Genomic DNA, 23,951 nt, shown 5'->3' on the forward strand with positions numbered 1-23,951 from the left:
TATAACATTCAAAATAAACTGACGTAATGTTCATGACAATTTACAAACGTAACACACTCCATGCGACAATCGAAGAATTTTCCATGAATTTCATTTTCCAATTCATGGAAAATTCTAAAAACTATTTTACACACGGGCATTTTTTTTTATTACCGCGCGGGTTTGGGCCGAAGGGTCTCAGATTTTCATGAAACTTTTTCCACAGACAGGACTCATGGATATATGAACAAAAAAAAAATTGAAACAAATTCAGGGTCGCTTGTTTTTTTCGGAAAACTCAGGTGGGAATTGTTTGTTTTGCCCTGACACTACTTACTTTGAAAAATCATAACTCAAGAACGAAGCCTCGTAGATGCAAAGTTTTTTTTTAAGAAAATGAACGCAAATTTTCTCAGAAATCCATAAAAAATATGGACTGAAAAAAGTTTTCCACAAAATTTTCCACAGTTGAGAAAATACGTAAAGAAAAGCCGGAAAATCTATGCCCGAATTCGCGGAAAATTTCTAAAAAAAAATACTTCGAGAAGGTTATTTTATAAGCTTTAATCGCTGAGATTTTTGGAATGCACTTTTTTTCGTTTTTAAGTTAGGCCAATTTTGTTAAAAAATGTCCAAATGTGCCAAAGCCTTTTCTTTGAAAAATCATAACTCAAGTACGAAGCATCGTAGAAACAAAGTTTTAAATGAAAATGAAAGCAATTTTTTTCAGGAATCCAAATAAAATATGAACTCATAAAAGTTTTCCACAAAATTTTCACAATTGAGAAAATTCATAAAGAAAAGCCGGAAAAAACTATGCCCGAATTCGTGGAAAATTTTCAAAAAATATTTTTGAGAAAGTGATTTTATAAGCTTTGATCGCTGAAATTTTTGGAATGCACTTTTTTCTCTTTCCTGAGTTATGAGTAATTTCGTGAAAAATGACCATATAATATAGGCTTACATGGTAATTTTTCACAAAATCAGCCATAGCTCAGGAAAGAAAAAAGTGCATTCCAAAAATTTTAGCTTTCCGGCTTTTCTTTATGAATTTCTCAACGGTGAAAAATTTTGTGGAAAACTTTTTTCAGTTCATATTTATTTGGAGTTTGCTTTCATTTTTATTAAATAACTTTGTTTCTACGATGCTTCGTTCTTGAGTTATGATTTTTCAAAGAATAGGCTTATATGGCACATTTGGACATTTTTCAACAAAATTGGCCATAGCTCAAAAACGAAAAACAGCCCCCAAGATTTTTGACTATGTGCAATTTTGGGACATGCTAGTGTACATATTATGTGGATAACTAAAAAAAGTATCATATAGTAGTATTCAATAATGCTACCAAATTCTTTTTTGTATCATGATTAAATTTCACTTTGCTTAGGAAATATCAATAATAAAGTTGGGGACATGCAACGTTCCCGTACGATCGTAATATCGCATTGTGGGCTTCGTGGCCGTGCGGTTAGCGGCGGCAGTCGTGTAGGCGTATCGCAAGCTTCAGAGTGTGGGTTCGATTCCCGCTCCAGTCGGTGGAAACTTTTCGTCAAACGAAAAATTCATCACTGGGCCACTGGGTGTTCTATGTGTTGTCCGTTGTCTAGTGTATTGTGTTCAGTCTGTGCAGCCTCTGGCTGAAGACGGTGTGAATTGTCTTTATATAACAGTTTAAACTGTAGAATTCAATTGAATTTAATCTATGACTCATGTTTTTATTACAATAAGTTATCACTTCAGAGTTGTTTTCATGTGCACAGAAAAAAGATCATTACACGGTGTCTATGGTAGAAGTATATTATTATAAAAAACTCAGTATCGCTGAATCACCCACCAAGTGAAAACTAAGGGTCTATGTTTTCATTTGGTGCTAAGAGCGAAATGTCCTATCGAGGGTCATTTTCCCATACAAATTCTGGGTAAAAAATACCCAAAAAATTGGTATTTTTCGGAAATTTGTTCTAGAAACCACGAAATAAATAAAATTTGTTCTAGACCCCTCGATAGAATATTTCGCTCCTAGCCTCAAATGAAAGAGGCCACCCTCTTAGCTTTCATTTGGTGGGTGACCTAGCGATACTGATTTTTTTTTCGCTAATACTTTTTTTACAGACACCATGCAATAGTGCACATAATAAAGAACATTGCAAAAATTGGTGCGCACAATTAGGAACATACGACACACTTTAGAATTAGAATATCCATGAGTTTACATTAAAATTTAATATTTTTATAAAAATTATATTTTTCCCTTATTTACAAAGCTTATTACTATGCGCTGTCAAAAATTCAGACAAATTGGTTTGAGTTTCAATTTATTACAGTTAATTGAAATTGAAAAAGTGTTAGGTGCACAGCATATGGGCCCTTTTGCGCTACACAATTTAAAGAAAAATTACATTTCCCACTTTGAATTCTAATGAAATACCAAGCTGCTCCATCTCACAATTTACGGCAGCAGTTGAAGATGTAGGAGGCGCATGGTAGATTCCATATAATAACGCACAATTGCTTAAATGCCGCGCGCTTCAAATTTGACAATCTTTCATGTGGAAAATCATCGTTTTCCACGCTTTTCATTCGAATATTCCTACCGTTCTTGGGCTTAATCGGCTCAATATTACGTCTGGTTTGCTTGAGCTGGCTACGTCTGGCTTTTTGCCCCGGGGGTGCGTCTTACCCCAGGTTCCCCTTTTGAAAAGGTTCAGTTTCAAAATAGGGTTCTCTTGAATCACCCTAAGCTTATTTAGAACAATGCACGGTGGAAAAATTTGACCCGAAAAAATAATCTTTTATCGCCGCTGGTTACGAATCTCCGAAGTAATTCCTGAAGGAATCGCCGATACAATTCCTAGAAGAATCTTCGAAGAAATTCTTTTAGAGGAAACCCCAAATAAATTCATTGAGGAATCCTCGAAAGAATTCATGAAAGAATTTCCGAAGGAATTCCTGAAAGAATCATCATAAAAAAGAAACCCTGAAGGAATCCCCGAAAAAAACTCGTGAAGCAATCGCCGATGGAATTCCTGGAGGAATCCCCAAACAAATTCTTGGAGAAATCACCAAAATAAAAATCCTGGAGGAATCTTCGAAAAAAAAAACCTGAAGAATTTTCTGAAGGAATTCCCGAATGAATTTTTGAATGAATGACTAAAGGAATCTCTGAAGCAATTCCTAGAGAAAACTCCGAAGGAATTCCTAGAGGAGTCTCGGAAGGAATTCCTAGAGAAATTTCTAGAGTAAACCCCGAAGGAATTCCTAAAAGAATTTCCGAAGGAATTCCTAAAAGAATTTCCGAAGGAATTCCTAAAAGAATTTCCGAAGGAATTCCTAAAAGAATCCCCGAAGAAATTCCTGAAGCAATCGCCGAAGGAATTCCTGGAGAAATCCCCAAACAATTTTCTAGAGGAATCACAAAAAAAAATGCTGGAGGAATCTCCTGGAGGAAACCCCGAAGGATTTTCTAAAGGAATTCTCGATGGAATTTCTGAAGGAATCACCGAAGGGATCTCAGAAGTAATTACTAGAGGAATCTCCGCAGGAAATCCTATAAAAATCCCCGTAGGAGTTCCTAGAGGAATCCCTGGAGGAATTCCTAGCGGAAACTCCGAAGGAATTCCTAAAAGAATTTCCGAAGGAATTTCTAAAAAGAACCCCGATGGAATTCCTGAAAGAATCCCCGAAGCAATTCCTTCAAAAATCACCGGAGAATTTTCTGTAGGAATCCCTGATACAATTCATAGAGGAATCCCTGAAAGAATTTCTGGGGGAATCCCCGAAGGATTTCTTAAAGGAATCCCCGAGGGAATTTCTGAAGGAAACGCCGAAGCAATTCCTAAAGGAATCGCCGAAGGAATTCCTTAAGGAATCCTCGATGGAATAATCCCGGAGGAATTCTTTCAGAAAGGATTCCTAAAGCAATGCCCGAAAGAATTCCAGAAGGAATCCCCGAGGAATCCCTCAGGGAATTGCTGAAGGAATCCTCGAAGGAATTCCTGAAGGAATCCCCGAAGGAATTCTTGATGGAATCCCTGAAGGAATTCCAGGAAGGATTCTCGAAGGGATTCCAGGAGGAATCCCCGAAGAAATTCCAGGAGAAATCACCGAAGAATCCTCGAAAGGAATTCCTGACGGAATCGCCGAAGGAATCCCTGAAGGGATTCCCGGAGGAATCCCCAAAGGAATTCCTGGATAAATTCCCAAATAAATTCCTATAGGAATTCCCAACGTAAAGGCTAGCAGCCTGGGAAGAAATTCTTGGAGGAATACCCGATGGAATTTCTCCATGAATCTTTGGAAAAAAAAATCTGGAGGATTCCCTGAATAAATTCCTGGAGGAGTCTCTGGAAGAATTACCAGTGGAGTTGTCGGAGGAATTTCTTGAGAAATCCCCGAAAGAGTTCCTGGAGGAAACCCCGCTGGAATTCCTGAAGATATCCCCGGAGGAATTATAATTAGTGGAATCCCCGCAAGAACTCCTAGAAGAACTCCTGAAGGTATTCCAGGATAAATCCTTGAAAGAATTTCTCAACAAACCCATGAAGGAATTCCTGGAAGAATCCCCGATGGATTTCCTAGAAGAATCACCGGAAGAATTTTAAAAGAACTCCCCGAAAGAATACCTCCAGCATTTCGGAAGAATTCCTATAGGATTCCCCGAATGAAATCCTGAAGGATTCCGAGGAGGAATTCCTGGAGGAGTTCCCGGAGAAATTTGTAGAGGAATCACCGAAGGAATTTCTGGACGAATCACTAAAGGAATTTCTGGAGAAATCTCGGAAGAAAATTCTCCAGAAATCCCCGGAAGAACTCCTACAGGATTCTCCGAAAAAAAATCCTGGAGAAATCCCCGGACGAATTCCTAGAGGAGTTCCTGGAGGAATTTCTTGAGGAATCCCCATCGAAATCCTGGAAGAATATGCGTAGGTATTCCTAGAGTTATCCCGGAGCAATTCCTACAAGGGATCCACGAAGGAATTCCTAGGGGACGGAATCCTAAAACAAGCCTAGAAAGAGGAGTTCCTGGAGGAATTCCTTGAGGAATCCCCGAAAGAATTTCCAGAGGAATCCTCGACGGAATTTCTAGACGAATCCCAGAAAGAATTCTCAGAGGATTCCCCGAATGAAATCCTAGAGAAATACCTGAAGGAATCCGTGGAGGAACCATCAACACATAACATTTTTGCTTCACCTTAATTTAAATAGGGTCTTCTTCAGTAAAAAAAAATATAACTCGAAAATAGTTTGTTGTATTGAAATGATGTCCTCAAAGATGTTTGAGGATGTCTGAAGGACATTGAGAGATTCATCGCGAATGTAAGTTAGATGTCATATAATTTCAATTTTCCAAAAATTTTACCCTTCGATTTTGTTGTTAGTTTTTTGTAGAAAGTTAACTTTCAGCATCGAAATTAAGAACTGGCGAAGTGCTCATAGAGCAAAATCTGAGATGCGGGCTATATGTCATATTTCGGACGTTACGTCAAGAAGAAAGGGCTAGAGAGCACTCTACCAGTGCTTGAAAAGTGAAGCATGTTTTTCCAAACGAAGCAGCTCCTTGACTCCTTCTTGACCGGCGCTTTTCAACCCAGAGCGGTAGCTATATGCCTTCAATGGCTAACATACTTCAGTTTTTGACTATTCTAAAACTTGTACTTTCAAAGGTGTAGCCAGAGGAAGGCAGGAGGGTTCGTGCCCCCCCCCCCCTTGGCCACAATTTTTTTTAAAATTTAAGCCAACTCAAAGACTTTCAATAATTAAGAGCTTCAGAAAAAATATCACAAAAAAAAATAAACTATTTTAATAATTTAAGTTTTTAATCAAAATGTTTAAACCTTTTTTACTCGAAAACCGGAAGATATTTCGCGAAGTATTTCTCCAAGTGAACCACTTCAATCTTATAATAGAGTTTTACCAAATAACAAATTATGATTAATGAATAAATTTTGTGATGTTTTTTTCATGGAGTAGGCTGAAAGTCTCTTTAATAAAGACAACTTAATCAATCAATCAATTCATGGAGAATAAAAACAACATGCCAAATTTTCCGGACATGCCGATACCGGTTCCGGTAGGAAAAAATAAGGATATGTAGAACTATATGCTGCTATTGAGTGTAGTAGCACATAATTCACGAATTTTCACTAGTATTCAATGCAAACAAACGCCATGCTAAGATCAAAGCATCTGGGATTTATTTATCAATTCTTCCGCACCTTCGTAAATTCCATCAGGTATTTCTTCAGGATATTCTCAAGGGATTCTTTCAGGAATTTCTCAAGGAACTTCTCCAGGAATTTCTCCTACGATTTCTTCAGAAATGTTTACAGATACTTCTGCAAGAATGAATTGACGAATTCCTCCAGGATTTTTTTCATAGCTTTCTTCAGTGATTGCATCATGGATTGCTCCAGAGACTTCTTCAAGAATTCCTCTAGGGGATTTATTTATTTATTTATTTATTTATTTATTCTCTAGTTCAACGGACTTCTAAGGTCTAATTGAACATCTTAACTTAATATATACTTTACAAATAACATTCAACAGACATAAATGAACAAATTAACATTATGACACAGATTCTGAATACATTGATGATAACTAGCACTAGAAAAGACCAACATTTCAATACAATACATCAATCACAGCGGTTCCCAAATATAATCGCGGAATTCTCTGAAGCACAGTCCAGTCGGCCAAGTAGCAGGCAGAAGCGCGATCCGTTTAAATCGTTCGTTGACTCCAACTTTGAATGACACGTATGGCATCGATGACGTATCCTTCCACGGAGGAACTAGTTTCTTGACTACGGCATCTTCAGTTCCTAGAGAATCAGCGACAAGCTTCATAATTTGCTGCTCTGTTACGTTGTTTTTCACCCGCGTCATAAATATCCAAAATCTATCATTTGGATATCGCTCTTGAGCCACACTGTTGCAGCAGCCTACAACGGGTTTGGGGCTTTGTTCAATTTCAGGTAGCGACAATAGAGATGACTGTGCAAGCGGACGACTGGCTTTTGGCTCCTCGACTTCACTGGTTTCGACACGGGACGTAGTAACTTGTGCAAGCGACTGATGTAGGGAAACAATTTGCTCCTTTAACACAGCTAATTCACCATCGATGCGGGAAATATCAGCACATTTCGGTGTCGTTGGTTCAGCAGTAGGCATTTTTTCATTGAAAATGAGGCGATTATTCCTGTGTTTTCGCATCGGCCCGATACATTGATCACACAACCACCAAAAATTCAAAGATTGTCGGTAGGTCATTATGTCTTCGCGCTTCAATTTTACACAATCAGCGTGGAAAACATTTTTGCAAAAGCCTTCACAAGCAATACAATCAGCACCATATGCGATCACCTCTGAGCACTGTTTGCATGTGGACAAATTACTTGGGTCTGTATTAGAATGCATCTTCCACTTAGACATATAATATTAGCCGATTTAAGTTGCAGATTATCACTCTATTATACGTTTTGTTGGATAGACCGAATAGATTTCGCGCAAGGAGCACTTTAGCTAACGTTCGATGTACTTATTGCGATTAATTAGGCCGATTTGCAATTTATAAAGACGATAAACGGTGGACTAATAATGAAGCAGAAACACGAGCGCAAGAAACACACACAAGTGTGGATTTCTCTTGGAATATCTTTAGAAGTTCCTCCTGGGATTGTTCCAGTGCTTTTTACGAGGATTCCTTCAGGAATTTCTCCAGGGATTCCCAAAGGAATGTCAACAGAGATTCTTTTAGGTATTTCTGAAAGTGTTCCTTCAGAGATTTCTTCAGAGATTCCACCAATTACTACAATAATTCAATTTGGAATGACTCAAAGTATTTTAGCAGGAATACCTCCAGAAATCCTTGTAGAAAATATTACCAGATTTTCTAAAAATTAATCCTGGAATGCCTTAAAACATTGTACAAAACATTCTTTTAAGAGTCTGTCCAAAGATTCAAAAATAATTCCTCCAGAAATTATTGCAGACATGGATTCATCTTTTCTAGGTATTCCAACAGAAATTCTTCCAGGAGTTTGTTAAGAAAGCTTACCTAGAATTTCCTAAGGAATTCCTTATGCGATTGCTTCCGGGAATTCCTATAGGATTTCTTCTGGTATTCCTCCTGGTTTTTCTCCAAGAATTCCTCCAGGGATTCATTCGGGAATTTCTTCTGTGTTTCTTTAAGGAACAACTCGAGGGATTATTTTAAAAATTCCTCCATGGATTCCGCCAGGAGTTCTTCTTGGAATTCTTTCAGGAACTCCTTCAGGAATTAATCCAGTACTTCCTCCAGGGACTGTTTAGGGGTTCCCTTAAGAATGCCTCTTTTAATTGCTGCCGGGATTCTGCTGCGATTTCTTCAGGAATTCCTCAAGGGATTTGTTCACGAATTTCTTCAGGGATTTCTCCAGAATTTCTTCCAGGGATTCCTCTGAAAATTCCTCCAGGGATTACCTCACGAATTTCTCCAGGACTACACTCGGAAATTCCTTCTGTGATTCTTTCTGGAACAACCTGTTTTTAAAATTCCTCCAAAGAATCCCTAAGGCTTCCTTCAGGAATTCCTCCTTGTATTCTTTAAGAAACTCCCCCATGAATTAATTCTGTATTTCTTCAAGGAACAGTTTAGGGATTCCCTTAGAAATTCCCCTTGAAACTGCTTCGAAAATTCCTTCTGGAGTTTCTTCAGTAGTTCTTCTAGTAATTGCTCCACGGACTCTTCTACGAATTCCAGAATTTCTCCAATAATCCAAAATTTGTACAGTAATGCACGACTTCACAAATTGACACACACACATAAAACATTAATTTAATACAACACTAAATATAAAATTTGGCCTGCCACTATAATAGGCAACAATTTACGATCACAGGATGACGAGGTTTCATATTTGTTCTAGGTCCATCAGTCATCCTGGAGTTTGTGTTTTGAATGCCTGATTGCATTCTTGTTAACAATCTTTGTTCTGTGTTCATAGCTTAATTTTGTCTAGGAAAACTAATCCTACTTGGCCATCCCGAATCGGGTTTTAATGCAAGACGGCTGCATTTTGATGTCCGTGCTAGGAACCGTTTGCCTGTCTTGCAGTCATTTGTCGTCAGAAATGACCTGGAAGTATGCAACCGCTTTGGTTGCTAGGGCTATTTTGCTCCTGAGTTATGAAAGAACCCTATAAATGCACATTAAAATTGTGACAATATTCTCAAGTTAAAATTGAACATGCAACAGAAAAATAAAACTGGTAACAAATTCCATCTGCAATTTCTTAAGAGATTTCTCCGAAAATTTCTTCTGCAATTCCTCTAGGAATTCTTCCAGGGATTCCTCTGGATTTCCTGCAAGGTTTTCTTTAAAAAATCCTCCAGAAATTCACCAAGAGATTCCTCTAGAAAGTCCGCCAAAAATTCGTCTAGAGATTTCTCCAGGAGTTCTTCTGGAGATTCCTTTTCAGGAATTTCTACAGGCATTCCTCTAGGGTACCCCCAAATGATGCCTCCAAGAATTTCTAGGTTTCCTCCATTCATTCCTTTAGGACCTCTCCAGGCATTCCTCCAGAGATTTCTCCAGGAATTACTTCAAGGATGACTCCTAGAATTCCACCAGGAATTCTCTTAGTCATTCTTCCAGGAATTTATCCAAGCATTTCTCCAGGGATTGCTCCTTAGATTATTGCAGAAATTTCTCCAGGAGTTCTTTGAGCGATTCCTCTAGGAGTTCTTCCAGATATTCTTCCAGGAATTGTTTCAGGGAGTCTTTCAGGAATTCCACCAGGAATTTCCCAGGAGCTCTTCCAGGATTGCTTCAGGAATATTCTTGGGATTACTCCAGGAATTCATGCAGGCATCCCTCCAGTATATCATCAAGGAATTTAAACAGAGAATGCCTCAATCCTCTAGAAATTACCCAAAAATTTCTTCAGGAATTTCACCAGAAATTAATCTAAGAATTCCTTTATAAACTCTGTCAGCAATGCATCCAGGAATTGCTTCAACAAATCTTTCAGGGATTCCTTCAGAATATTTCCAAAATTTTCTCTAGGAATACCTTCAGGAATTTTTCCAGTGATTCCTTCAGGAATTCTTCCAAATTTCCTTTAGGAATTGCTGCAGGGACTCCACCAGAAATTCCACTAAGAATTCCTCCAAGAACTTCTTCAGGGATTTTTCCAGGGATTTCTCCACGAATTTCACCAAGGATTCACCTAGGGATTCCTTCAAGAATTCCACCAGTAATTTCAGGAGTTTTTTTTCAGAAATTTCTCGCAGAGTTCCTCTAGAGATTCCTCCAGAAATTCATTCAGTAATTGTTTCAAGAATTCGTAGGTATTCTTCCAGCAAATCCCACAGGAATATCTCCAAGAATTTCTGCAGGAGTATCTCCAGGAATTTCTCCAACAATTTGTTCAGGTATTTCTCCCGGAATTGCTTCTGGATATCCTTCAGAATCTATGTCAGCAATTTCTCCAGGAAACCCTCTAGGGATTTCTTCAGAAATTCTTCCAGGAAATTCTCCAGGAATACCTTCAAGATTTTTTAGGGATTCATTAAGGCAATTTCTTCAGGGATTTCTCCACGAATTTCTTCAGGGATTCCTTCAGAAAATCCTTCAAATATTCCTCCAGAAATTCCTCCAAGGATTTTTCCAGGAAACCTTCTAAAGATTTCTTCAGAAATTCTTCCAGGATTTTTTTTTCAGGAATATTTTTAAGAATTTTTCAGGGATTCCTCCAGGAACTCCTCCAGGAATTGCTTCAGGGGTTCCCTTAGGGATTTCTCCATAAATTTCTACAAGGATTCCCACCGAGATTCCTAGAGGGAAATCTCCCAGAAATCCTCTAGAGATTTCTCCAGAAATTCATCCAGTAATTCTTTCAAGAATTCCTCTAGAAATTCCTCCAGGAATTCCTACAGGCATTCATCCAGGATTTTATCCAGGAATTTTTCCAGGAACTCCTCCAGGAATTTCTCCAGAAATTGTTCCTGGACATCCTTTAGAAGTTATGTCAGCAATTCCTCCAAGAATTTCTGCAGTAAATCCTCTAATGATTTCTTCAAAGATTCTTCCAGCAAATTCTCCAAGAATATCTTCAGTAATTTTTCAAGGATTCCTCCAGGCATTCCTCCAGGATTTCCTCAAGCAACTGCTTCAGGGATTCCTCCATGAATTTATCCAGATATTTTTCCAGAGATTCCTCCAGGAAATCTTCCAGTAATTCTTCCAAAGATTCTTCCAGGAAATCCTCTTGGAATTTCTCAAAAGATTTTTCTTGATTTTCTTCAGGAATTCCTGCCAGAATTCCTCTGGAGATTTTTCTAGGAATTCCTGCAGGAATTCTTTCAGGGATTGCTCCAAGAATTCATCCAGAAATTTTTCCAAGAATTATGCCAGGAATTTATTCAGAAGTTCTCCCAGGCATTCCTCCAGGATTCTCTCTAGAGATTTTTCCAAGAATTACTTCAGGGATTTCTCTAAGAATTCCTCCACAGATTTCTGAAACTTCTTCTAGAAATTCCTCAAGCGATTTCTTCAGAAATTTCTCTATAGATTCCTTCCAGAATTTATCCAAGGATTCCTCCAATAAAACTTTCAGAAATTCCTCCAGGGATTGCAGGATTCCTTCAGGCATTCTTGTAGAAATTTCTCCAGGGATTCATCCAGGTGTTTGTTCAAGTGTTTATTCAGGAAGTCTTCCAGGGATTACTGCGGGAATTTTTCCAGGGATTACTTTAGGAATTCTTCAAGTGATTTCTTCTGAAATTTCGCAGAAGTAACTGTGACTCACTTCAAACATATCAGTACTTACATGCTAAAAGTGCTCTCAGACATTAATCCAGGGAATCCTTCAGGAATTTACCCAGGGAAGAGTCTGTTTCTAAATTCTCAAAGGTAATCCTCCCGGATTTTTTCTACGAAATTCACCAGGAATACCTCTCGAAACTCCGTCCTTAATTCTTCCAGACATTTCATTCTGAATAAATTCCAGTTTTTTTTTTTAAATTCATTATTTGAGAGTTTTTCGGAAAAATCTGCAGGAAATTCTTCAATAATTTCAGGAATTCTCACAAGTATAACTCGAGGGTTTCCACCAGTGAAAGTTTCGGGGCTTTTACGAGAATACCTTCCAAAATTCTTCCAAGGATTCTTCCGGGAATACGTCAATTGGCATTTCTATAGGGTTATGCTCTGAGATGAGTATATAAAGTATATGAGTATATAAAACAATCTTTGGGGAGATTCCTGCAAGGATGTACTCGGAATGATTCAACTGAAGGTTTATTCTTAGAGGAGTAGAGATCCAAGACATTCCAAGATTGCTAAGTAGAATAGACAAACTGGATGATCAAATACTGAAAGAACTCCAGTTATTCATGGAAGACATTATGTAGACATTGTAAAAAATAATCTTCGGACGGGTTTCCATTTTGTTCCGCTGGATAAACAGTTTTGAAGGAAATAATTAAGAAAATCCTGGGAGGTCTGCAAAAGAGTTCGTAATTTCCAAAAGATTTCAGCTTTAATTTCTTACGAATGTTTTGTAGATATCACCGAAAAAAAAATCTCCAGAAGAAATAATGCACGAGTAAAAAAAATCCTAAATCTTCCAGAAATTGACCACCGCTACCAGCACCAAGTTGATTTGTGTAGAACAGGCGAGCCTTTTTCAACGTATTGTACAAAAAAACAACAGCATGACTGTTGAAGAGTTAAATAATGCTTCTAAGAATATAATTTTACTATATTCAATTTCATCATGTTGCGTTTAGTTATAAAAACTAGTAGGTAGAAATTTGCTAAGGGTGCTTGCCCCCCTTCTCCCCCCTTTCCCTGACCGATAGGCTGGCTACGCCCTTGTACTTTATTACTGTCTAGCATTCCATACTCCATATTGCTCTGTACAGAACACAGCCAAACAAATATTCACTACACATCACTAAAGTTGAAAATCTTACGTGATATTGCATTCATCGTGATGGTAATGAAGCAGATATTCAAATAGTATTTCACTAACGTTTTAAACAAATTCATTTTAAAACGCATTTAATCATCAATTACTGTACATACAAAAACAATATGTTTGTAACATTTGTTTCAGTGTCTAACATAGGTGGTGGAATTTGGTCTTCAAATGATACTTTCACTTACAAGTAACAGAACACATTTGCAAACTAATGTTTAATTCACACAACAGTAATCCAACACGAGTGTTCGAAAGTGAATTAAACAATAACCTATTCATTTTCGGATTTACACACCCACCCCACCCCAATACCAACTATTCTCTCATGCATATTTCCCCTCCATTATTGTTCCACTTGACGCTCCATCCACAGACTGTCCGGTCTGTCGCCGTTCGTGGGCGACAACGACATGGCGACCATGAACAACGTCGTCACCGGGAGCTACTCGTTCAAGTACAGCTCGTTCGATGCCGTCTCGGAGGATGCGATGGACTTTGTCCGGCAGCTACTGGTCCGGGATGGGTCCAAGCGGCTCACCGCCAAACAGGCCCTCTGCCACAAGTGGTTGGCCGAGACGGCCCCGCAGAACACAACCGAGTTATCTATAACAAAAACAAAATTGAAACGTTATGTTATTAAGAAACGGTGGATCAAGGCGGTCAACACGATCATCGCGCTGCGGCGGATGGGCGCCCGGATCGATTTCGATCTGATCTGATCCTGGGGGTGGGAGGACAAATGGGGATCAGTCAGCTTGGTGGTAATCATTGGGCGCGGTTGGAGAAGTCCAGCTATGGGGAACCAGAACGGGTTAATTAAGTAGGAATGATATTGGGTATGATAATTTTTATGTTTCTTAGGTTTAGGAAGATGTGAGCAAATTCGTAACCTTCGTTTTAAGTGTTAGTAAGTATGTAGTTAGACGTTTAATTTTTTCAAAGATACAGTGATGACAAGAGTTTATTTAGTCTTTTTCATGGAACAGTGGATTCACTGTAGCTCTATATTTTGGACAGAACTGCAGTGCTATACAGTTGAGTGTCCTATAACGTCGTGTTACCTTCTTTATGTTCATCGCCATTTGTCGGCGATCGGATGCAAATTGAAGTATTTTTGAGCGTATTTTGATCATACCGTTATAAGACATTCGAGTGTATATGATTTCCCTCCAATAATACATAGAATTTCAACAGACTTATGTAAATGATGCACTTCAAATGATAAAAAGATCACACGTGTGTGCACCAGACTCTACTCTACATACGTGTCACATCAATCATCCTTCTTCACCAGTCAAGTCACCCAATTAAAAGTTAAGAATCGCGTTTCCAGGTGATCGTCCCGACCCAACTTCACACTGATACTCGTCATGTACATAGTTATTAATTGAATAAAGCAAATTTTAATTGTAGCGCACACTAGCATTGTAAGACACCTCCGTACATGTGTAATCGAGATGCAAGCGGTTATTTCCTTAATATTACGAGTAAATAATAAATAATAAATTCTACAACTAGAACCATGAAAAATCACCTTTTAAGCGAGTGTCTCGAGCTATTTTTTCCGTCACGTTCACACTCATCCGAACTCGTCTGCCTCCCATACTACATACGTACTTATTGCACTGCACCCTCAATCGCCCCTGATCGGAGGGAGCTGATATCAGCAGAAGCAAGAACGTGTTTCCGAGTAATTTCGCATATGAGACCGCCTTCCTGGAGCGCACGTGCTCGACGCTACCTACTAGACAAGAGTCGATGGCTGACCTACCGCAAGCGAAGCACATGCGCGTCATAAGCCGACGACGGTCGGGTCGGTGATCAGTTTGAAGACGAAATATAAGCTACTTTACCGGGCGCAGCTGAAATATCTGTTTCGCTTTCGTTTTATTGTTGAGAAAGAAAAATCCCCTTCAAATACGATGACAGATGAATAGAAATTTGCATTCTTTGATGATGTCTATTGGTCTGGAGAGTGAGACGACTGATTGGATGGAATGGTTGCATCATTCCACGAAATTGAAGATTAATCAACTTTCAACAGATGGAAACATTCCACCAGCCGAAGTTTGAATCCAATGTTTTTGCCTCTGCAAACGCAAATTCATAAAGAGCGGAATACGATGTCAACATCCCGATAATGATCGATTTTTCATGTATCTACCTCGGATTTTCCTTCGTAAAATCGTTAGGGAATCCTACAGGAGTTTCTTCAGGAATTAGTCCAGGAGTTTCTTCGGAGACTCCTCCTAAAATTCCTTCCAAAATTTCTCTAAAATTCCAATCAGGGATTTCTCCAGAAGTTCCTTTAGGTTCCTTCTGAAATTCCTTCAGAGATTACCCCAGGAATGCTTTTATTTTTTTTTCTTTATTTGTGAATTTTAACTTATGGAATGCCTTCCGAAATTTCTGCAGGAGTTTCTTCAATGATTCCTCCATGAATTCTTTCAAAAGCTTCTCTCCTGGAGTTCCTTCAGGGAACCCTCCTGAAATTTCTTCACCCAAGTAATATGTTTAAGTCGAGTTGTATCCAAGAAGTTGGTGGTGTAACGCCAAAATAAAATAATCAGGGTTTTACGGTGGTTCTCATAACCTCTTGATAGCAAATAAAACATCAAATTGTTGCATAGACGACAGCGATCCCTTCAGCAATTCCTTCGAGGATTCCACTTGGAATTCTTTCAGGCTTCGGGATGCCTCATGGATATTTGTCAGAGTTTCTTCCAGGAGTTCTTTTAGGATTTTTTTTCGATGATTTATGCAGTATAGGGTGCCTGTATCAGTTATGGCACTACCTAAGGAAAACAATTTCCACAAACAAATGTTGTTTATATGTTAAATGATTGCTTTGTTTACATGCTTTACGGGAAAAATGAAGAAACGGGGCCAAAACTACTTTTAGTATTTATTTCGGCGTGTGCCAATGATAGGAATCCTGTACCAGTTATGGACACATTTGTTAATTTGGGTTCCACTTCGCACTGTTTACATGTATTCCTTATGAGGTTTGCCATAACTGGTACATTATGGCGAAATAGGGTGCAAGGAGGCCGAAAAGTTAAGGAAAATTATTTATTTCTATCATAATTTGTGTAAATTGTGAAGTTTGAATGATTGCAATAATCTTTTGTGAACGTGATCTGTTGTTCACGAAATTTTTCTTGCTGATTTGTATCAACTATGGTGAATTTGAGGTACTATAGCCATAATTGGTACACTGAGCCTAGCAGTATTTTCAGGTGTTTAGCTATAAGTTCCTGCAGGGATCTCCCCATGGATCCAGAAGGATCTAGTTCCCCAGTTATTCTAACATGAGTAACCTCAAGTATTCCTCCTGAAGTTCCTTCAGATTATTTTTCATAAGGAATCAGGGATACCTCTAGGAGATCCGTCAGGAATTCCTCCAGAAGTTTCTTCAGGAATTCCTACAGAAGTTCCTACAGGGATTAGTCCAGAAGTTTCAGAGATTTCTCCAGGAGTTTCAGGGATTCATGTAGATGATTCTTCAGATTCCTCCAAAAGTTCCAAAAGATTCACGCAAATCAGATCTAAACTGAGGCAACCTAAAAATGACTAAAACATATTTCCAGTGCTAGTGCTGAACTAAGAGTGTAAATCTGATAAGTTGAAGCCGTATAATATCCTTGATCGTGTCTAGAATACGCTTTAAACTGTTGAGGTGTTAACATCTAGCCCTTGACCTGCACTAGTGCTTGAAATGCGATTTACTCATTTTTGGAGCAGTTTCAATTTAGCTCAGAAATGAGTGAATTTTCTGACCATGCTCCAGGAGATCCTTTGGGAATTCTTCCAGCAGTTCTTCCAGGGATCCCTCCTGGAGTTTTTTTCGAAAATTTTTCCTGAAGGTTTCAGGGATGCCTCGATGAGTAACACACAAGATTTCTCTTAAAGATTGTTTTAGGAATTCCTGCAAGAGTTCCTTCAGGAATACTTCCAAGAGTTCAATTAAGAATTTCTTTTGGACTATAGTCAGGCATATCTCCAGGGGACTTCCTCATGGAGTTCCTACAAGAATTCCTCCAGAATTTGTTTCCGGAAACTCTCCAGGTTTTCCTTGTGAAATTTCTCAAGAAACTCTTTCGGGGATCCCTCCTAAACATTTTTTTGAGATTCCACCTGGAAATCCTTCGGGGATTCCTTGTGGAATTCCTCCGGAGATTGATTCTGCAAATCCTTCGTTGATTCCGCGTGGAGTTCTTTCGGAGATCTCCTTCGGGGATTCCATGAATCCTTTTGGGAATTCCTCCTAGCATCCCCCCAGGGATTTCTTCTGTAATTCCTTAGAAGATTCCTCTTGAAAATCTTTCGGGGATTCTATCTGGAAATCCTGGTATTCCTTCTGGAATTCCTTCAGGCATTTTTAGTGTAATTTCTTCAAAGATTTCTCTTCAAAATCGTTCGAAAATTCTACGGGAATTCCATCGGGGAGCCCTCCAGGAAATCCTTCGGGAATTTCTATTCGAAGTCCTTTGAAAGTCCCGCTGGAATTCCTTCGGAGATTCCTCCTCGAAGCACATGCGCGTCATAAGCCGACGGTCGGGTCGGTGATCAGTGTTTGAAGACGAAATATAAACTACCTTGCCGGGTGCAACTGAAATATCTGTTTCGCTTTCGTTTTATTGTTGAGAAAGAAAAATCCCCTGCAAATACGATGACAGATGAATAGAAATTTGCATTCTTTAAAGATGTCTATTGGTCTGGAGAGGTGACTAAGTGAGACGATTGATTGGATGGAATGATTGCATCATTCCACGAAATTCAAGATTAATCAACTTAAAATAGCTGAAACTATAGAAATATTCCACCTGACGAAGTTTGATCCTCAGTACGTGAGATCAGTAACTCTCACTAAGACCGGCCCACTATTTACACCTTGGAATATGGTTTACGCATGCCATTTTCATTCCATTCATTACGTAGCATTGCAATTTTCGAAATTCCTCGCAAATGCATTTGGATGCTCATATTGATGATAGGGTCTGGAACCATTTGGGCAGGAGCACCTATTTTGGCACGGTAAAGGCTGGGTATGCTGCGCAATTCAGATCCCATTGTGATCCACTAGCCTCTGCCCAGCAACTCCTATCCCTACCTCCACGCGGTACCGGCCGGAAACTATGAGCAACCTTAGGAAAGATCGGGTAACCAACCCAGGTGGGAACTTTGATCGTAGGCTGACAGGGAAGGGGGGGGGAGGGTTGCTTCGGCAAACCTGAACGTCTGTTCTCCAGGAGGATCAGGTCACAACAGCGTATGATCCCCATGTTAGGAGCGGCTGATCTACGTCCGAGTGCCAGGGAAGAACTCTAAGCTCAACTGTGCACTATGGTCCTCCGGAAAGTAGGGGGTTGGTGTCAGGCCCTACGAGCCAGCCGTAAAACCATTGTAACGGAAAATCAGCAACAGAATAATACGAACCGAGACCAACGGCAACAACCCCAGCGAACAAAAAAGACTTGCGATTGGAAACTCGGTACGTGGAACTGCCGATCTCTCAACTTCATACTCGCCGATCTACTGAAGGACCGCGGGTTCGGCATCGTAGCGCTGCAGGAGGTGTGTTGGACATGATCCATGGTGCGAACGTTTAGAGGTAATCATACCATCTACCAGAGCTGCGGCAACACACGCGAGCTGGGAACAGCTTTCATCGTGATGGGTGATATGCAGAGACGCGTGATCGGTTGGTGGCCGATCGACGAAAGAATGTGCAGGTTGAGGATCAAGGGCCGATTCTTCAACTTCAGCATAATAAATGTGCACAGCCCACACTCCGGAAGCACTGATGATGACAAGGACGCATTTTACGTGCAGCTCGAACGCGAGTACGATCGTTGCCCAAGCCACGACGGAGATTTGAACGCTCAGGTAGGCCAGGAGGAGGAATTCAGACCGACGATTGGTAAGTTCAGCGCCCACCAGCAGACGAACGAAAACGGCCTATGACTCATTAATTTCGTCGCCTCCAGAAATATGGCCATACGTAGCACCTTTTTCCAATACAGCCTCCCTTATCGTTACACCTGGAGATCACCACAGCAGATGGAATCTCAAATCGACCACGTTCTGATTGACGGACGCCACTTCTCCGACATTATCGACGTCAGGACCTATCGTGGCGCCAACATCGACTCCGACCACTATCTGGTGATGGTCAAACTGCGCCCAAAACTCTCCGTCATCAACAATGTACGGTACCGGCGACCGCCACGGTACAACCTAGAGCGACTGAAACAACCGGATGTCGCCTCACCATACGCGCAGAATCTCGAGGCCGCGTTGCCAGACGAGGGCGAGCTCGATGAGACCCCTCTTGAGGACTGCTGGAGTACAGTGAAAGCAGCCATCAACGACGCAGCCGAGAGCATCATCGAGTACGTGGAACGGAATCGACGAAGAGTGCAGAACGGTTTTGGAGGAGAAAACGCAGCGAGGGCGGTAATGCTGCAGCAAGTGACCCGACAGAACGTCGAACGTTACAAACAGAAGCGGAAACAGCAGACCCGCCTCTTTCGGGAGAAAAAGCGCCGCCTGGAAGAAGCGGAGTGTGAATAAATGGAACTGCTGTGCCGTTCCCAAGAAACACGGACGTTCTATCAGAAGCTCAACGCATCCCGCAACAGTTCGTGCCGCGAACCGAAACGTGCAGGGATAAGGACGGAGGCCTCTTGACGGACGGACGTGAGGTGATCGAAAGGTGGAAGCGGCACTTCGATCAGCACCTGAACGGCGTGGAGAACGTAGGCACGGGAGACCGCGACAACGGAGGGAACGACTACGCCAATGCAGCAGAGGACGGAAATGAACCAACACCCACGCTGAGGGAAGTTAAGGATGCCATTCGCCAGCTCAAAACCAACAAAGCAGCTAGTAAGGATGGTATCGTAGCGGAACTCATCAAGATGGGCACAGAAAAGTTGGCCACCTGTCTGCATCGATTGATGGTCAGGATCTGGGAAACCGAACAGCTACCGAAGGAGTAGAAGGAAGGGGTAATCTGCCCCATACACAAAAAAGGCGACCATTTGGAATGTGAGAACTTCAGGGTGATCACTATTTTGAATGCTGCCTACAAAGTGCTATCCCAGATCATCTTCCTCCGTCTGTCACCTAAAACGAATGAGTTCGGGGGAAGTTATCAAGCCGCCTTCATCGACGGCCGGTCGACAACGGACCAGATCTTTACCGTACGGCAAATCCTCCAGAAATGCCGTGAATACCAGGTCCCAATGCATCACCTGTTGATCGACTTCAAAGCGGCATACGACAGTATCGACCGCGCAGAGCTATGGAGAATCATAAACGAAAATGGCTTTCCTGGGAAGCTGACTAGACTGATTACAGCGACGATGGACGGTGTGCAAAACTGCGTAAGGGTTTCGGGTGAACTATCCAGTTCATTCGAATCTCGACGGGGACTGCGACAAGGTGATGGACTCTCATGCCTACTCTTCAACATCGCTCTGGAAGGTGTGATGCGACGAGCCGGGCTCAACAGCAAACAAAATCCGGCCAATTTGTGTGCTTTGTGGACGACATGGACAGTGTCCATTGGACACTATTGCAAGAACATTTGGAATGGTGGCAGAGTTGTACACCCGCCTGAAACGCGAAGCAGCAAAGGTCGGACTGGTGGTGAAAGCCTCAAAAACAAATTACATGCTGGTAGGCGGAACCGAACACGACCGGATACGTCTGGCTAGTAATGTTACGATAGACGGGGATACTTTCGAGGTGGTGGAGGAATTCGTCTACCTCGGATCCTTACTGACGGCTGACAACAACGTAAGCCGTGAAATTCGAAGTCGGGCCTACTACGGGCTCCAGAAGAAACTGCGGTCGAAAAAGATTCACCCACGCACCAAATGCACCATGTACAAAACGCTAATAAGACCGGTGATCCTCTACGGACACGAGACATGGACCATGTTCTTTGGGGTAGGACCTGCAAACACTCGGAGTTTTTGAGCGACACGTGCTAAGGACGATCTTCGGCGGTGTGCAGGAGAACGGTGTGTGGCGGAGAAGGATGAACCACGAGCTCGCTGCACTTTACGGCGAACCCAGCATCCAGAAGGTGGCCAAAGCCGGAAGGATACGGTGGGCAGGGCATGTTGCAAGAATGCCGGACAACAACCCTGCAAAGCTGGTGTTTGCAACTGATCCGGTTGACACAAGAAAGCGTGGAGCGGACAAGGTGGAGCGTGACCTGGCGAGCATTGAGCGCGACCGAGGATGGAGAGCGGCAGCCACAAACCGAGTATTGTGGCGTACTATTGTTGATTATGTCTTGTCTTAATGATGTTGAACAAATATGTAAATGTATGTATGTAATGAGCCAGTTCGAAAAAAATACCATTATGATACCGAAATGAGTTGAATAAAATATAAATTATGATACTGAATTGCATAATAGTTATTTATGTAACGAGTTGTAAAAAGTTGATTTTTTCAGCACGAGTCGTACATTTATCCAACGAGGCTTGCCGTTCTTTAAGAATTGCTCCTGAAAATCTTGTGGGGATTCCTCCTGGATTTCTTTCGGGATTCCTCCTAGAATTCCTCCAGGGATTTCTTCTGTAATTCTTTCAAAGATTCCTTCGGATATTCCACCTAGAAATCCTCCCTCGGAGATTTTTCCTTTTTCCCTCGAGGACTCCACGATTTCTTTCGAAATTAATTCTTAGTTTTCTTCTGTGACTTCTCCTGACATTCCTTCCTTCATTACCTTTGGTATTCCTCCCTATGTTCTTTTAGAGATTTTTAGATTTCAGCTACTATTTTCGCTAGATTTTTTTTTTCGGGGAATACTTCAGATTTTATCCTGTGATTTCTTTATTGATGCTTTCCGGGTTTGCTTTAGGAATTCATTCCGGTATTTCTTTGACATTCATATAGAGATTTTTTAATTATTTTCACGATTCTCTCAGGGATTCCGGGATTCTTTCAGGGATAACTTCTAGATTAGTTTAAAGATTCCAGCAGGAATTTATGCCAGAACTCCTTCAGAGAATTCTTCAGAATTTTCCCTGAGTTATCTCCCGGGATTCCTTTGTGGAGTCCATCCGAAATTCCTTCAGAAATTACATCCAGGATTCCTTCATTGGGTTTCTTTCATTAATTCTTCCAGAGTTACCTTGAGGGATTTCTCTCGAGATTTTTTCACGGACCCTTTCAAAGATTTTACCGAGATTTTTTGAGTTTTGAAATTTTTATCTGAGATTTCTTCATTTATTTCTCCCGGGATTCCTTAAAGGTTGTTTTCTGGGGGTTCCTTCCGAGGCATTATTCCAGGTATTCCTCTCGAGAGTGATTCTGATGTTATTTGAATGATTTCTGCAACAATCCTTTCGGGATTCCTCCAGAGATTCCTTGATGGATTCCTCTTGAAAATATCTCGAAAATTATTCATCCAACTTTTGCACAATGCATATGAAAAAAAAAAAACAATTTTCTTCTCAAACAAATGTTGCTCAAAAACAGTTTGATCAATTGAAATGATGTCTTCATAGTTAAGGAGTCTGACAGAAGAGTGTGGACTACAGTCATCGGCAGGTAGCAGATATACTTACCATCGATTCGATTATAGTATAAATTACAATAGAATACATAATTATTATCTATCAAAGTTCGTGTCAACAATAATTAAATAAGGACCACATAGTTGCGTTTAACCCTCGAATACCCAATCCCCCCTTTAGACGGGATATAGTTTGAGCATTTTTGTAATTTTTGTTTCGTGGAAAAACAATTTTTTTCATATTTATTGCTGATATTTAGGACTATTCTGTATGTCTCAAAATGGTTTTTGGTGTATTTTGAAGCGTATTAACATTTTTTTTAATTATTGAAAAAATGATGTTTTAGTCACGTTTTAGAAGTCATTGTTTATTTTGTATTGAATCGCTACAATTAACATATTTTAAATTCTTCCCAAATCATTCTATCCTAGTTAAATAGTTTAAGGGAGTCGAATACACTCTAACATTATTTTCCCTAAAATTGCACGGAAAATAAAATTTTCCATGAAAGAAATTTAAAATAAAATTATAAATATAATCGATAATCATAAAATCTCAAAATGTTTTCGTCTCAAAAAATTCGTACCCTAAAAAGGCTTCCAGGAAAAAAATATAAAAGTGTGGAAATGTTCCAAAATAAAAATTAGAAAAATAATAAACCGAAATTCACGAAATCGAGAATTAAAAAGAATCATCTTCCAAAACATGTTTAAATCAATTTCAGATGACGAAAAATGATATTTAGATCAAAATCAAAAATTTGGGTATTAGACGGTTAAGGACTTTTGGACAAAATACACCAAGAGTAATATTCATCGCGAATCTATGTTAGATGTCTTACAATTTCAACTTTCCAAAAACCTTACCCTTCGATTTGTAGAAAACTGACTTACAGCCTCAAAATTGACCAAAATAGTCTATCATGGTCAAATGCTTTTAACTATTTTTCCTCCAATTTTTATCAAACATCAATTTCTAAAACAAGCAGAAGAAGGTGATTTTTGATATAAAAAATTGATTTTACATACAGTTTTCAATAAAAAAAAATAGTTATCATATGCCCTTTTCAAAAGTTAGGTGAAAAATATCGAGTCAAAAATGGCATTTTTTGTGTTTTGTTAGTTTAGTTGCACGATACTAACTTATTGGTCGCAACATTATTGCATTCTATTGCACATTATCAAAAACAATAATTTCAAATCTTACTTACCATAGAAATTACTCACATTTTGAGCAGTACGATTTAATGCATTGTTGTAGGTAAAGATAGAAGCAGACTGCACCCTTTTATTTTGCTGATATTAATCAAATTTTGCTGATTTTTTTTTTAGTTGAAACTTTTGGTAAACCAAAACTTACAGCTCGGGAAAAATCAGCAAAAATTACTTAAATTAGTAAGTAACGCTGTCGTAAAGGCATTTGCCGAAGGGTCTGTCATCATAACTTGAGCAACATAAATCAC

At 39.9% G+C, this 23,951-nt stretch overlaps 1 protein-coding gene across 1 annotated transcript in view; it reads left to right on the forward strand.

Moving 5' to 3' along the window:
• LOC109403665 (myosin light chain kinase 2, skeletal/cardiac muscle) overlaps positions 1-14,493 on the forward strand; it is an 83,001-nt gene extending 68,508 nt beyond the window's left edge. The window contains exon 7 of the mRNA XM_062853309.1: positions 13,321-14,493. Coding sequence (XP_062709293.1) covers positions 13,321-13,666 — 346 coding nt within the window. The 3' untranslated portion in view covers positions 13,667-14,493. The remainder of the gene's footprint in view (positions 1-13,320) is intronic.
• The last annotated feature ends 9,458 nt before the right edge of the window (positions 14,494-23,951 follow it).

This window comes from Aedes albopictus, chromosome 2, assembly GCF_035046485.1.
Source record: "Aedes albopictus strain Foshan chromosome 2, AalbF5, whole genome shotgun sequence".
Lineage (NCBI taxonomy): Eukaryota > Metazoa > Arthropoda > Insecta > Diptera > Culicidae > Aedes > Aedes albopictus.